Here is a 13298-nt window from a genome sequence, read left to right as displayed (position 1 = left end):
ATGGGAGGTGTAATTAATACAAGGGCAATTGCACAGTGCTGCAAGCAATCAGGCTTCCTCTCAGAATTCATCATGCTTGAGGCTTTCCATGCATCCATCACAAGCCACCCTCACCAGCTCGGGACCACATCTTCACTGCCCATCTGAGGATGGGAGGGTCCAGGTTTGGGTTTGTGACCTTTCCTCTCACCTCCCTTGTGCATCCCAAAAGGTTTTGCCTTCAGAAGTCTGTCCCAGCAGCAAGGTTTTGCCCCACAACAGGTCCAATTTCCTTTGGCCCATTTCTGCTTCTTTGCTCTCAGTGTTTCATAGCTGTCCAGAGCAAAATGTTCCTTCATCCTGCAGCCTCAGGCTGCCTGGGTGCCATGCCTGGTAGCAGACCTCATCCCTATTTTTGAGGCAGTGGTTTAGAGGGGACTAGGGGGGAGGAGAGTCTTTCAACTGGAACATGGCTGCAAATATCAAGTATACAGAGTAAAATGGAGGTGAGTTTTCCCAATAGCATTTCAGCATCTCATTGAAGTCCTGTGTTCAACCTCAGCAGGTTACTCAGAGCTAAAACCATATTCCAGCAGCAGAATGAGAAAGAGGAGCAGCAGCCAATGCCAGTCCCATTAAATTAGGCAATAAAACCAGGGAGTGGGGCAGTGGTTTGATCAGTTAGGGCATGGTGTGATCACTCCTGCAATTAGTACATGGCCAACAGGCAATTGGCTCAGGCTGGGTTGAAAGCTGAGCCCTGTGTAGGACACAGCATGGTGGGGAAATGTGGGGAAGTTTCTGAAAATAGCTTTGCTTTTTATGTTTAGAACTGTCTTAGTTACTCATTTGTTTATAAATTAAAGAGTGGAATGCACTGGCTTTGAGGGGGCACCTCACTCCGTGCCAAAATCACGGCAGCCCATGGCTGGATGGCATTCCTGCTCCTGCCACTTTGAACAGAGGAGCTGGGTGCCACATCAAAAAGCTGCTTTGTGAACTTCTCACTGTCTGCTGACTGCAGCATAAGTGGAGTAGTCTCAGCTATCCAGGCACATCCCAGATACCAGGCCTTCCAGTGACACCATGTAAACAACTGCTCGTTCCAGTAATGCTTCTCTACTTAGGAAATTGTTTAAGGATTCGCTCCATCCACCCCATCCTGCAACAAATAACCTGCAGATGTGTGGCTCCAAAAATAAGCCTTGGCACTGGGGCCAGGGTACAGCATCACTACATAATTTAACAAACTTTCATACTGCGTTGTCTTAGAAATTAATCTTTTCAGTATGCTGGAAGTGGTTCATGGAGACAGACTCTATCCTAAAAGAGACTACTCTCTGCACAGAGAGTATTTTGCTATCATCTCCATTGACAATAAACATGGGTCTGACTTGTGAACATGTTATGTTAAGAATTATTTCTTCCCTTGTCCAACTCATTAAGTCTGTATACTTAATAAGCAGTTTCAGCATTTATAAGGTCTTCTCTGGGAACAATAAAACAGAGGGGAAAAAGAGAGAAACATCTGGATCAGTGAACACTTGAAATATTATCTTTTTAATATCTTTATAGATATTTCCAAGGGCTTACACTAAGAACTTAATTCCATTGCTGCTATTGATGTTGAAATTGTATTAAAAAACCAGCTTCAAGTTCTTGTTGCTTAGATAGTGATGATAACCAGCCAACTCTTCTGCTGACAATACTTTAATGAAAAAAAAAATAGTATTGTTTGTATTTCATTCAAGTTTTACTACCTTTTTTGTCAGCTTTTCTTCTTTTAAACTTCCATTTGGAGATGGAGTGGGGAGACAAAATAGTGATTGTGAACCAAAGCTCCAATTTAATTGGAATTACCCTTTTTTTCCTCCCTTTTTTTTTTTTAAGTTTTTTGTTTGTATCCAATTATTTTGTATTTTTAAAGAATACCTGCTAATGTTATTTTTGAATTGATTACGTGAAGTTTCGTACACTCACCAAGCTGGAGACAAGACGCTCAGGGGCTGGAGCACATTGTATTCAAGGGGAGCCCAAGGGATCTGTGTCTGCTCAGTCTGGAGAGGAGGGAGTTAGGGGTGAATTTAATTGATGTCTCCCACTAACTAATGGGGAGTTACAGGGAAGACATACTGGGGGTATTGAGAAGATGAAGCCAGACCTTCATCAGAGGTGCACTACAAAACAACACAAGACAAAAGCCACAGGTTGCAGCAGGGACATTTTAAGCAGATATAAAGGAGAAAATGGGCAGTGAAGTGGTTAAACACTCAGAAGAGGGTCCCAGAGAAGTGATGCAATCTCAATCTCCATCCCCAAAGACATTCAACATTCGTCTGGGCAAGTCTCTGAGCAGTTCTCTGCTGTCAGGTGCACTTGGATCACAATCTTTCCAAAGGTCCCTTGCCACTCAAATTATGCTGTGAATCTGTTTTTCTAAAATTATAGGGGTTTTGTTTCTGTTGCTTGGCTGAAACCTTGCCTTAAAAATCCCCTCAGCTGTGCTGAAGCAGGGTCATGCCCCAGTGACTCTAAGCCAGTTCTGGAAGGATAAAAATCCATAGGCATAAGGAGTTGTTAAGCATCCTTATGTGATTCACAATGTATAAAATTAGATTGCTTTGTGCCTTTTGCACAAAGTGCGCTCTGAAGAGAGGAGCCATCACATACCCCTTATCTATAGGTGGTGTGGGGAGTAACCATTGAGATTTTCACATTGTCCCAGAAATCAGGAGCAATCCACATAAACCTCTGTGCCCTGCATGCCTCTTGTCCTTTCAACATGAGCTTTCCACAGAGAGGCAGAGTATCCAAATGCAGACATCCTTGTCCTTTCACCATGAGCTTTCCACAGAGAGGCAGAGTATCCAAATGCAATCATCCTCCCCCTGTCAGTTTCCAGCCAAGTGATGGAAACCACAATATGGTCTGGACATCATGGAGAGTCAGTGTGGAGAGTACAGGACTAATCACAGCTCAAAGGCGCTCGAAGATGTATCTTTCTTCAAGTGTTGTTCCATGCTATTTGACTTCTTAAAAGCTGAAGGCTTTGTGTTTGGCTGTCCCCATTTCTAGGCTATTTAAGTTGGAAGTGTTAGCCTGGCTGGACTTATTTACTTACTTTTTCCTGGAGTGGAATTTCAAAAACCATTCAAAAAACAAATTAAAACACCTATCAAATATCTGGATTAAGTGTCTAGGTCTGTGTCTAGGGTGCAGATGGATGGTTTAAGGTGTAGATTGATGTTGTGCCTGGGGGGGAGTACAGGAGCAGTGGTAGATGTCACATCCCAAATCCATCAAAACCAAGATGAGTCTTGCAACTGTTTCAAAGACAACTGTCAGCAAGACTTGATCAAGTTTATGTCTGAGTGATTTTCTGGAACTATTCTTCCAAGAAGTCCAATTGTAGCACATCCTCAGAGCTGAGCATGTCCTCACCCACCATCCTGAGCCTTGGTCAGATCCTGTTCCCAATCTGACACATGTTCCTGTCAAGGCTGCCAGGGATTGCAGCAGAACCAGGATCAGGCCCTTTAATATCAGCACTCCAGTAAGTAAATGTAGACAGAGTGACTGGCTTGTCTCTGAAGGTTAATTGGGATTTATGTCCGGTTTGGAGATCCAGCTTTAGAGATCTGACTTCCTGGCACAGTTTGTGTGATGTGTTTTTCTGTGCATGCGTGCGTAAAAGGAGCTTTCCTTTTGCTGTTTACCTAAAGGAGTTTATTAGACATTGCTTATGCAGCATTTTTGTGATCTTGTTGATGAGAGATGCTATATAAACAGGGCTGCATTGGGCTGGATTCAGTAAGTCTGAGAGCTTGCCAGCAATTAGTGGCTGTTTGACTCCAGCGACCGAGCACCAGCACAGCAGCCAGCCCATGAGTGCAGCTCCTCGCAGTGCTGCTCTGGCTCTGCCTTCCCTCATGAAATGGAATTTATTGCTCTCTATCTCACATGGACACTTGGTAGGAAATTGGAGCTACGAAATGAAGAGTCATGGAAGTTTTAAAAATCCAAGAGACAGGACAGATGTGCTGTGATTAGTCCTGTACTCTGGCTCACCTTGGGTTAGATAAATAATTGAATGTGTGCCATCAACAAAACATACTACTTACAGACTTGGAAGGAAATTTGGCTCGTAGTCCTCTAATTGGAAGTCAGAGATGGTGGAAAAAAGGACTTTTGCTCGATTCTCGTGCTTTAGATCTCAAAGCAGTGAGTTATTTTAAAACTCAAGCCTAATCTTGGATCATTTAAATTGATATTTAGTAGGCTACTTGTTCATAGTCATGACTATATATTTATGAGGCTGCATTATACTTTGCCAGTTCATTAGACCTTTTATTAAATGCAAACAGTGCTATCATTGTATAAAATTCCTTTTTTTCTTCCCCTCAGATTTCATACCTGTCAAACATTGACTTGGATTCTGCAGAATCCATACCAACTTCACCTGCAAAACTAAACAAAATCGTTTTCTTGGTACAATGCCAGAAAATAAAAAAAATTTGTTAGAAAAGAGAGCAAGACAAAGCTGACAGCTGAGTCTAAGCAGATGAAAACAGTCAAAAGCCTTTTACTTAATCATTCTGCTATTTTTGACATGTTGTCTAGTGATAAACCACATGAGCATTCCCTTGTGTTATGAAAAAAACAACTATGAAATAAAAATCCAGGAAAGAGCGGAAGAAAGTACAGTCTAGCACTTGAAGGGATCTCATATGTGATTTCGAGGATGATGCTTACATGCATTACATGTAAAATATCCAACAAATGGCTTTTCCAGTGGTGGCCGAGGTCATTACCTTTTCAAAGTTGTGTAACATTTTCCTGCTGAGAGTTTCCTTCTTTCCTAAGGGGACATTTGCAAGCAGACTTTTATTCAGTCATTTTTGGACACTGGTATGCTAAGTGAGACACAGGCCCTGATGGTTACCAATGCTGCCAGCTGGTCTGCTCTGCAGAAAAAGATGCTGATCAGCCTGTGCTTGGTCGATGTGTTTGCAGCCCCGTGGCTCTGGGTGGGCCAGGAACCGACCAGGGAAATTGTTGGTTCTGGCCCTGTTGCACAGAGTCATTGCTTCCCCAAAAGCGTGGAACCGTGGTCTCTGTGGCTCATGTGGAAATCCCAACGGCATCTTTATGTTTCACAATAGCAGCATCTTTAAGTTACACATTGAAAGGGAGGATCACGGGAAACATTTCCAAAGGTCTTTTTCTTCTGCCCAGAAGAGAGATAGAAAGCTGAGGTTTAATTGCCAGCTCTTTCTGCAATGAACAGAAGCTCATGAGAAATGTTTCTCTGTTGTGGCTGCCTGCAGGATTTTCACATCAACCCCTTTCTCTGCATCCTGAAGCCCTAAGAAAGTCCAAAAAAGATGGTCTCCTGGGAGTGCTGATCTGCTGATGCAGGGGGATGTGTTGGGAGAATGGTTTCCCTGCATTGATGTTGTTTGAAACCACTACTGAATACCTCACCACATCTCATTTACTTAAGTAAAACCACAAACCCCACTGGGAGAGGTGTCCTGCACCGTTCCTGTGGAGAACAGAGGCCCAGGTTTTTCTACAAAAATAACCTACTTTTATATTGGTACCTAAATTTGTGAGACCTATGAGGTTTTGTTTTTGTGCATCTTTCAGTTTCATGCAGGTCAGTGCCTCCCAGCCCCACTGATACCCATGCAGGGTAGAGGGCTTCTCCCACACCTCAAAGCATTTCTTTTCTCTTCTATAGAGGAATGAGCTTCAAGCATTCACAAATATTGTGCTCAGCAGGGGCTGTAAACCATCATATTTGTTTGGAAGTTCTCTTCTGAGAAGAAGGAGCTACAGTTTATGCTCTGCCACCATAAAAATCACTTGGGCCATAAAAAGATGACATGAAACAGCACTTGGAGGAGGGAAGGGGTCAGTTAACAGTAAGGAGCAGCCAAGGAGCGTGTCTGAAAGCTTTCAAGAGCATCAGTCAGGGTCTCCCAGGGTAAGCACTGGCACAGTTCCTTAGAGTCAAGAGAGGTATGTGGCTTTTTCCAGGGGAGGATCTGGTCCCTGGCTTGCATTGACACAAGAGAAGTCCAGGAACTGTGAATCTTATCAAAACCTTCCCATTAGCAATGACTGGAATGTGATTTCATTTCTGGTATCTGTCTTAATAGCCAGAGTTGAGCAAAAGAGCAGATAGCAGGGCGTTTTGGTTTTTTTTCCCTGCTAAGAGAAAGAAAACCATTATATGTGGGCAAAATTATTTGACTTTAATAGCTTACAAAAAACAAGAGTTGGTTTCAGGCAATGCTTTTACCACTGAAAATTTTACTTCTACAGAAATCAGCTAGTAAATTGCAGTGGCTTGCTCTCAGGGGTCTGAGTTCCCCAGGGTTGTTCAGGCAAATCCTGCTCCGATCAGTCAGTTAAGAGAAATAAAGAAGCACACAGGTACCCGCAGCACTCATAGATAGGTGCTGCAGTATTGGAAGACTTCACTGTGTTTGGGTTATTTCCCCTCAGCTGGGATGATGACAGGAAGGGCTTGGGCTGGCCTTGGACCTTGCATTACACCCAGTGTGAACATAAATTATCTCTTTACAAAACTGTGAAAAAGGACTAAGTCTGGAAATCGTGGCAAAGTGTATGCTGAGCAAGTGTCTGCAGGGAGGCCATCCCCTCTTACTCAAGATTTCGGTATGTGTCCCACAGAAAGGCAAACAAAAATAAAGTGTATTGCTTCAGTTTTACACCATGTTGACATAAATCTTCTCTCCATGTGAATTACGGCGAAACTGTGCACAGCTACTGAGCTGCTGCACTTGTGCTGCAGATGGGCTTTGTCTGTGCGTGCTTTGGCAGACAAACCTGTTGCTCATTTGGATTTCATACGGAAGAAAAGTGAGTTTGCTGCTTGGTTGGGTATTTTTAGGCTTGTTTTTAGCGTACCTCACTGGCTGGCATTTATAGATGTCTAATTATTTTTTGTGCTTTCATTTCTGTATTTTACATTTGCATTTTTGCTACACCATTTATTTCTCAAAGTCAGCATGATCAAAAAAGAAACACTGGGCAGGAACAATAAGGAGAGGGATCTAACAAAGACCCTTTGTGCAATTAAAAACACCATGCCAGGTGTAACTGGCAGGTCTTCAGAACACAGCACAAGTTCTTCTAAGTTCAAGTTATGATTTAGGCTGAAGAAGTCTGGTATTGAAAAAAGTCCTCCCCTTCCCCAATAGGTAATTGGTTTTTTATTTAAAGACATTTCTTGAGTGTATTATGATTGCTTTATACCTGTACCAACTTGAAAGAACAGTGCTGATCTATTTAAATCTGTATGAAATCCTAAGCATCTCTTTTGCCCCCTAAATTGCAACTGATCTGATATTCATAGATCAGAAAGAGTGTTTTGGAGAGTAGGGATTTTTCCTGCTTGGCCACCTAGGGAGTAGCTTCATCTTCCAGTGGCATGACCTCAGGTCTCAGCTGAGCTCTAGAAACTGTTCTGTGAGTGCTCTCCTAGCCCCAGTAACTGGGAGGTAAAGTTCCTCTTCTTGAACTACCTCTGTCTGGGAGGAGTCAGCCTGCTCACTGACTGCCTGGCAGCATTTTAGGGATAAAGCAAGGGCAATATTTTATCCTAAGAACTCACTCTCAGGCTCAGCATAGAGATTTCTGTGTCTGCTTTGCTCCTAGGAGGATAATATTTCCTAGAGCAGACTCTTCTCTTTCTACTTTGACATCTTTAGCAAGAGCTTCCTTAACATTTTATGTTTAGTCTGAAACCAGCATAAAACATGTATTTTTCATCTTCTCTTTGCATTTCCCCTTTGTGTTCCCTTTTTTCTATCACTAAATGATGACCATGTATCTTTTTCAGCATGACTCATGGCAGAGATTTAGAGCTGCCTCTCCAAAACCTCAATAAACGCACGGAGCAGCTGTTGTTATAACCCAACTCACTGCCATGTTACTGCAAACAGATGCAGGTTAATTATAATTTTAAATGTTTATCCTGTTATTGTTTGCATTTCTGAAGACTTTCAGCAGCTGTAGGACCCTGAGTGACTCCCTCCCCTCTCACACAGAGTATTTATTTTCTGGGTTCAGCCTGCCCTGCTCGGTGTCTCCGGCATCACTGCGGCGTCCCGTGCAGAGCAGGAGGTGGGCTGGGGTGACGGCAGCTCTGCGCCAGGTGGAAGCAATTATGGGGAAAAAACATGGTCCTTGCTGGATGACTTACTGCTGATAGCTGCCAGATAAGCTAACTTAATAAAGCCGTGGCTTAATTAAGCCGCATTCCTCCCATCTTGCCTCTCGTCCTGCCTGTCTGAGGCGATGCTATCAAGCAGCTACTGCTTTGCAGAATGGGGCAGGGGTGCTGTGCTGATGCACCCTTCTGTGTTCTGGGCACTCTGGGAGGGGGCTATGGGTGGTGGGACACAGGGGAGCTCCTGGAAAACTCACCTCCTCTCTCAATTTGCAAGGTAATAGGCCACAAATCCTGAAAAAAGAGACAGATCTGCCACTGTCTGCCACAGATCTTCCTAGTCACAGGTATATTTATTGGTATCAAAAGTTTGACCCTAAATCCCATTTTCTGGCGTTTTGTCTTCTAGAAACATCTCAAACTCCAGAGCAGAGGGTAGGAGCATAATGTCTCCCTCTTTCTCCATCAGGTACCCGCCAGAAAAAATAAGGCATGACTTGGTTTTGGGGGTGTCCCTATCATTACGGATTTTCTTACAACCCCAAAAGCTGAATGTTGCATTAAAAAAATCATGGTGCCCCAAACCCTCTGTCAGTTTGGAGTTGTTCTTATTCCTGAGTGAAGATTGCATGAGAATCAAAAGTTACTGCATTTTTAATTGCTGAAGTACCCCATTTAAAGCTGCAACAGATAAAAGTCTGCCAGAAGCTTCATCCTTTGTAAACCAGATTTCAGGTTAACAAATCAACCTAATTTCCCCAGGGCTCCAGGTTTTAGTGGTGGAGCTTCAAACCCACAGCCATATGTTTGTGTTTCATGCATGGCCACATGTACAGCTACATGGCAACCACCTTGCTGAAAGTTATCCAGTAGCTAAAATTATCAGTAGGAACCCCTTCTTACCTCTCATTATGTACAACGAGATTGCTGCTGTGCAACGTTGATTAGACATGTCAGCCTGGACGTCTGAAAATGAGTGTTGCTATTAAAATGCCTTTGCTAATGCTCGTGTGTCCATCATTTTGACAGATTTCACTTAAAGAATGTAGAAAGCTAAAGCATGCAGGAATCCCAGGGTTGCAATGTAATGTTCAGAGAAAAAGGTATTGTATTGTATTGTATTTCCTTTGCATTAACCCTAAAGTAGCAGTTTCCCTGGCGAAATCATGCTGATAAGGGTGCTGTTGAGTACAGGCTGCACTAATGCTGAGATCTGTAACTTTCAACTGGGAAGAGATTATCATGTGGAATGTGGTCTGAATTCATGGCATCCCTCTTCTAAACACTTCTTTAAGTATAATTTAAAACTTCCACAATGCAGAAAAATCTTCACACATTTAGAGAATATTTCAAAATCCCCTTATCAGTAAGGCTTGGGAAAATTCCAACAAAAATTTGAGAGAGACGCTGAAAACCATCTCATCCTACTGTGGAACCCATTGCAGCAAGAAGCTGCTGGAGGGAGGGATTTCAGCAAACACTTGGATATCAGCCATGGGAACGTGATTTTCTGGTTGTTTTAAGTGAAAGCTAAAGCACAAGGCTGTGCAATATCAGGGTGCCAGGGCAGCATTTAATGGCTGAAACTTAGCATGTGATGGGTTCTCAATGTATGGCTGTGGGAGAAGGGTTTGATCAGGGCAATTAGTTTGGCTTTCGGGGGAATCCAGCTAGGCAAATAAAACCTCACTTTAGCCACAAGAAAGCCAATTAATCCAGCCAAAAGCCATGACCAGACAAGCTGAGAGCAGAGAGGCAGCTCCTGCAAGGTGCCAGCAGGTGACCCCTTACCCAGGAGCAGGTTATCACATCATCTGCTGACACAGGTCTCATTGGTCCTAAACCTGAAAATAAGGTGGGAATTCCATGGAGAAGGATACAAATTATGGAAGTTGCTGCTCCCTGTGGCTCCCTGTTAGCTCTGGCTGGCACGACCCCACAGGTCAGCATCTCATGGCAGGGATGTCCTCCTCTCCTTCTCATCTCCCAGGCCTCTCAAGCTGGGCTGTATCTTCCTCTGACGAGCAGCTACAAGGAAGCCTCTTTTCTTCTGCAGAGGGAAGGAGATCAATGTGCACTTGGAAAGCCATCAGCAGGGCTTGCAGCTTGTGAACAGCCTCCCCAATGCACCTTTGAACTCGTTCCTCCTGCATTTGTTTGTCTTGCAGATAAAACTTCACAGCAGTGTTTGGAGAGAAGTCTAATGAGGCACCACTGTTTGCATAACAAAGCAAGGCTTCCTCTTCAGATGTTCAACTCTCATTAGGCATAATTTATATTCCAGCTAATCTTAAGGAAGGGGGTAAAATAGGGAGCCAAAGTTTGTTTTTACATTTTTTGGAGAAATGCATTGTTTGTTTTAAGCCATCGGTTGCAACTGATAGCTAATTTAAATTCAATATAATGATGATTTGTGATGGCTACATGTTGTCCAGGGGGGTGTAGTGTCAGTGACTGACATGGCTTTAGCATTCTTCTGCATTAGTTATTGATTCAAAGGAAAAGACAGAATGGATGGTTTCCCTGTTTTCATGCATTTCCACAATGCATGAAAAAACTGTGTATTTGTAAAATACTGATTCACCCCAGATTCATGTATACTCAATATAATAATGCATGGAACAACAGGGATTTTTTTGCTTTTAGAGCAGTCCTGGTAGTCACCAACCTGGGACCCTTTGAAAGTCACTAGGTCCCTGCAGAGAGACTCTCAGGATGATAAGGCACACAGCCATTTGTAAAGGCTCCTGAGGGCTGCTGGGAGCCTTAGTGACTGAATGTGGTTTGATGCCTGGAGAGAAAACCAGCAGGTTTAGCTGGATGCCTAAATGTCATTACTGGCCAGTGTGTCAGAAACAGTAATTTCTCAGCATTCAGACTTTGTTCATGTCATAGGCACATAAAAATTGTCTGATCCTATTGACTCCACCCTGCAATTTTGTCTCTCGTACTATGTAAGATACTTTCCCTTGCTCCAGTTGAAGTACTGAATATATTGAGTTTACCTCCTCCAGGTCTATTAGAAGATGAGAAATGACTGATAACATCTATCCTCTGTGTACTCCTCACTGAGACTTACCCCTTCCTGCAGATTCACAATTTAGTGATGGATATTTCAAAACAGCCTTGACTGTACCATGAAAATGATGACCTGAGCTGTGTATTTGGACAGCACTGAACTGCCCAGACAACAGCCAGACAACACAAGAGAGCAAGATTTTTGGAAACTACTTGGGATGTTGGTTGGGTCAGTGTTGGGCTACTCTGCCTCCTGAGGTAGCTGGACATGCTGCCATGGGAAATTCCTCCTGGGCCAGGTGGTGCATTTCCCTGTTGTGTTCTGTAATGCTGAACTCCAGCTGCTTGTTTGGTTCGTCGCATCCACAATCCACTTATGGCTGTTTCTAAAGACAGCACAAATCTATAGAGAATACATTTATTTATTCATTTATTTATTTTATTGTTTTTCAGGAAAAAATGCTGTAAGGGTTATAAGTTTGTTCTTGGACAATGCATCCCTGAAGGTATGTGATTTCACTGTTCTTACATGTCATGTCCCCATGCTTTTGTCTTTCCCCATCTGCCATCTTCTCCACATTGTCTGTTTGGAACAGTGACCTGACAGAAGCACAGGCTTCACCATATCTCATGTATCAGTGTGGGGAGGAGCTGTTTCCCAGAAATTGTTGGGAAAATAAAAAGATCAACAACTTCCAAGAGTGCTGCTTAGCATTCTAAGCCTTGATCCTCCCCTAAGTACACATGGCTGCACAGATCTTGTGCCATGACCTGCTGCTCTGCAGACAGAGGAACATGTTCTGCCCTTGGCTGGGTAGCTGGGAGCACTCTGTGCACCTCTCATGGATGATGCCCTTCCCCTTTTATCCCTCGGATATGGTATAGCTGACTTGACTTGTCAGTGCACAGGGTGAGTAGGTGAGTTAGTCCTGCTGTAATTTCCCATGGGTGTGGCTTCCTTGTCACCAGGGGCCAAGGAAGATGCAGATTTAATCAGGATAGTTCAATATGCAGTAGTAAAAATGGATCTGATTTGGATGAAACTGGCTCTGAATTTGTTGGACCACGGGAACTACCAGGCAGGAGCAAACGCCCAGAGATGACATGCCAAAAAGCTTTTTTTTTACAACAAGTAAGTTAAAAAGTTGATCTATGGCAACATATTCTTCTATTTGATTATATATGGAAAGCCTTGATTTGGTCTGAGAATTTTCCTAGTTTGTGACTGTGATGTTTTGGAAAAAAAGTGACAAATCCATGTACTGGAGAATCAGCTGGTTTTGAGTTGCAGTCTCCAACCAAAAGGGATTCTAACTCAAACTCTAATCCTTGTGGGTTTGTTGTGAGTTTGTTGCTGTTGTTGTTTTTAATTTGTGTCTTCTTTGCTGCTGGCTAGAAACACTAAAACAATTGGTGGACTGATGGGGGTGGAGACAGAAAGAAAAAAAGAGGGAAACAGCTAATGATGACCCTGTGCCTGGAGGAGCTGGATAGAGTTTGGGTGAAATTGGTGCTCACACATAGTTCCTCATCTGATGGTTTTGCTGTGAGTTTTGTCTCAGCGTGTGTGATATGGGTGACAGCTCCAGTGTGAGACAGACACTTGGAAGAGGCAGTTGTGTGTGTTGGAGGCAGAATTCCTGAATCCTTTCAGGGTGGAAAGAAGCCAGGACTCTACATTCTGGCCTCCAGCTTTCCTATGGATTTAAGAATTTTATGTACTGGCTACTCATTGAATATAATGGATACAGCAAGAGAATTAATAGGAGCAAAAATAAAATGAGAGCCATGGCAATTTCTTACTTTGGCTTTTAATTCTCATCTCTTGAGATGTTAGGTGATTATGAAAGCAGCTTTTATTATGTGCCCACTGACTTTGTCCAATCCTGTCTTTTAACTGCATTTCAGTAACCTGAGAGTTTCTGCCCCTAATTCAATTCTCTGCTTCTCTCCCTTTGTTTCTCCATTCCCCCTTTTCAGCTTTATCTGTATTTTGCCTGGAACTTCAGAGGCCACAGCAGTTGCTATAACATCCGAGACAATCTCAGGCCCTTGGTGTAGGGGCAAGAAACATGATTCACTGAAGTATTCGTTTCAC

At 43.1% G+C, this 13298-nt stretch overlaps 1 protein-coding gene across 1 annotated transcript in view; it reads left to right on the top strand.

The window, feature by feature from the left end:
- Window positions 1-13298, top strand: part of CCBE1 (collagen and calcium binding EGF domains 1) — a 96003-nt gene that overhangs the window by 59541 nt on the left and 23164 nt on the right. Inside the window, exon 3 of the mRNA XM_063179978.1 lies at window positions 11654-11706. Within this exon, the coding sequence (XP_063036048.1) occupies window positions 11654-11706 (53 nt within the window). The remainder of the gene's footprint in view (window positions 1-11653; window positions 11707-13298) is intronic.

The sequence above is a fragment of the Melospiza melodia genome, chromosome Z, assembly GCF_035770615.1.
Source record: "Melospiza melodia melodia isolate bMelMel2 chromosome Z, bMelMel2.pri, whole genome shotgun sequence".
Lineage (NCBI taxonomy): Eukaryota > Metazoa > Chordata > Aves > Passeriformes > Passerellidae > Melospiza > Melospiza melodia.
The sequence above is the reverse complement of the archived record's forward strand: the minus strand, read 5'-3'. Positions and strand labels throughout refer to the sequence as shown.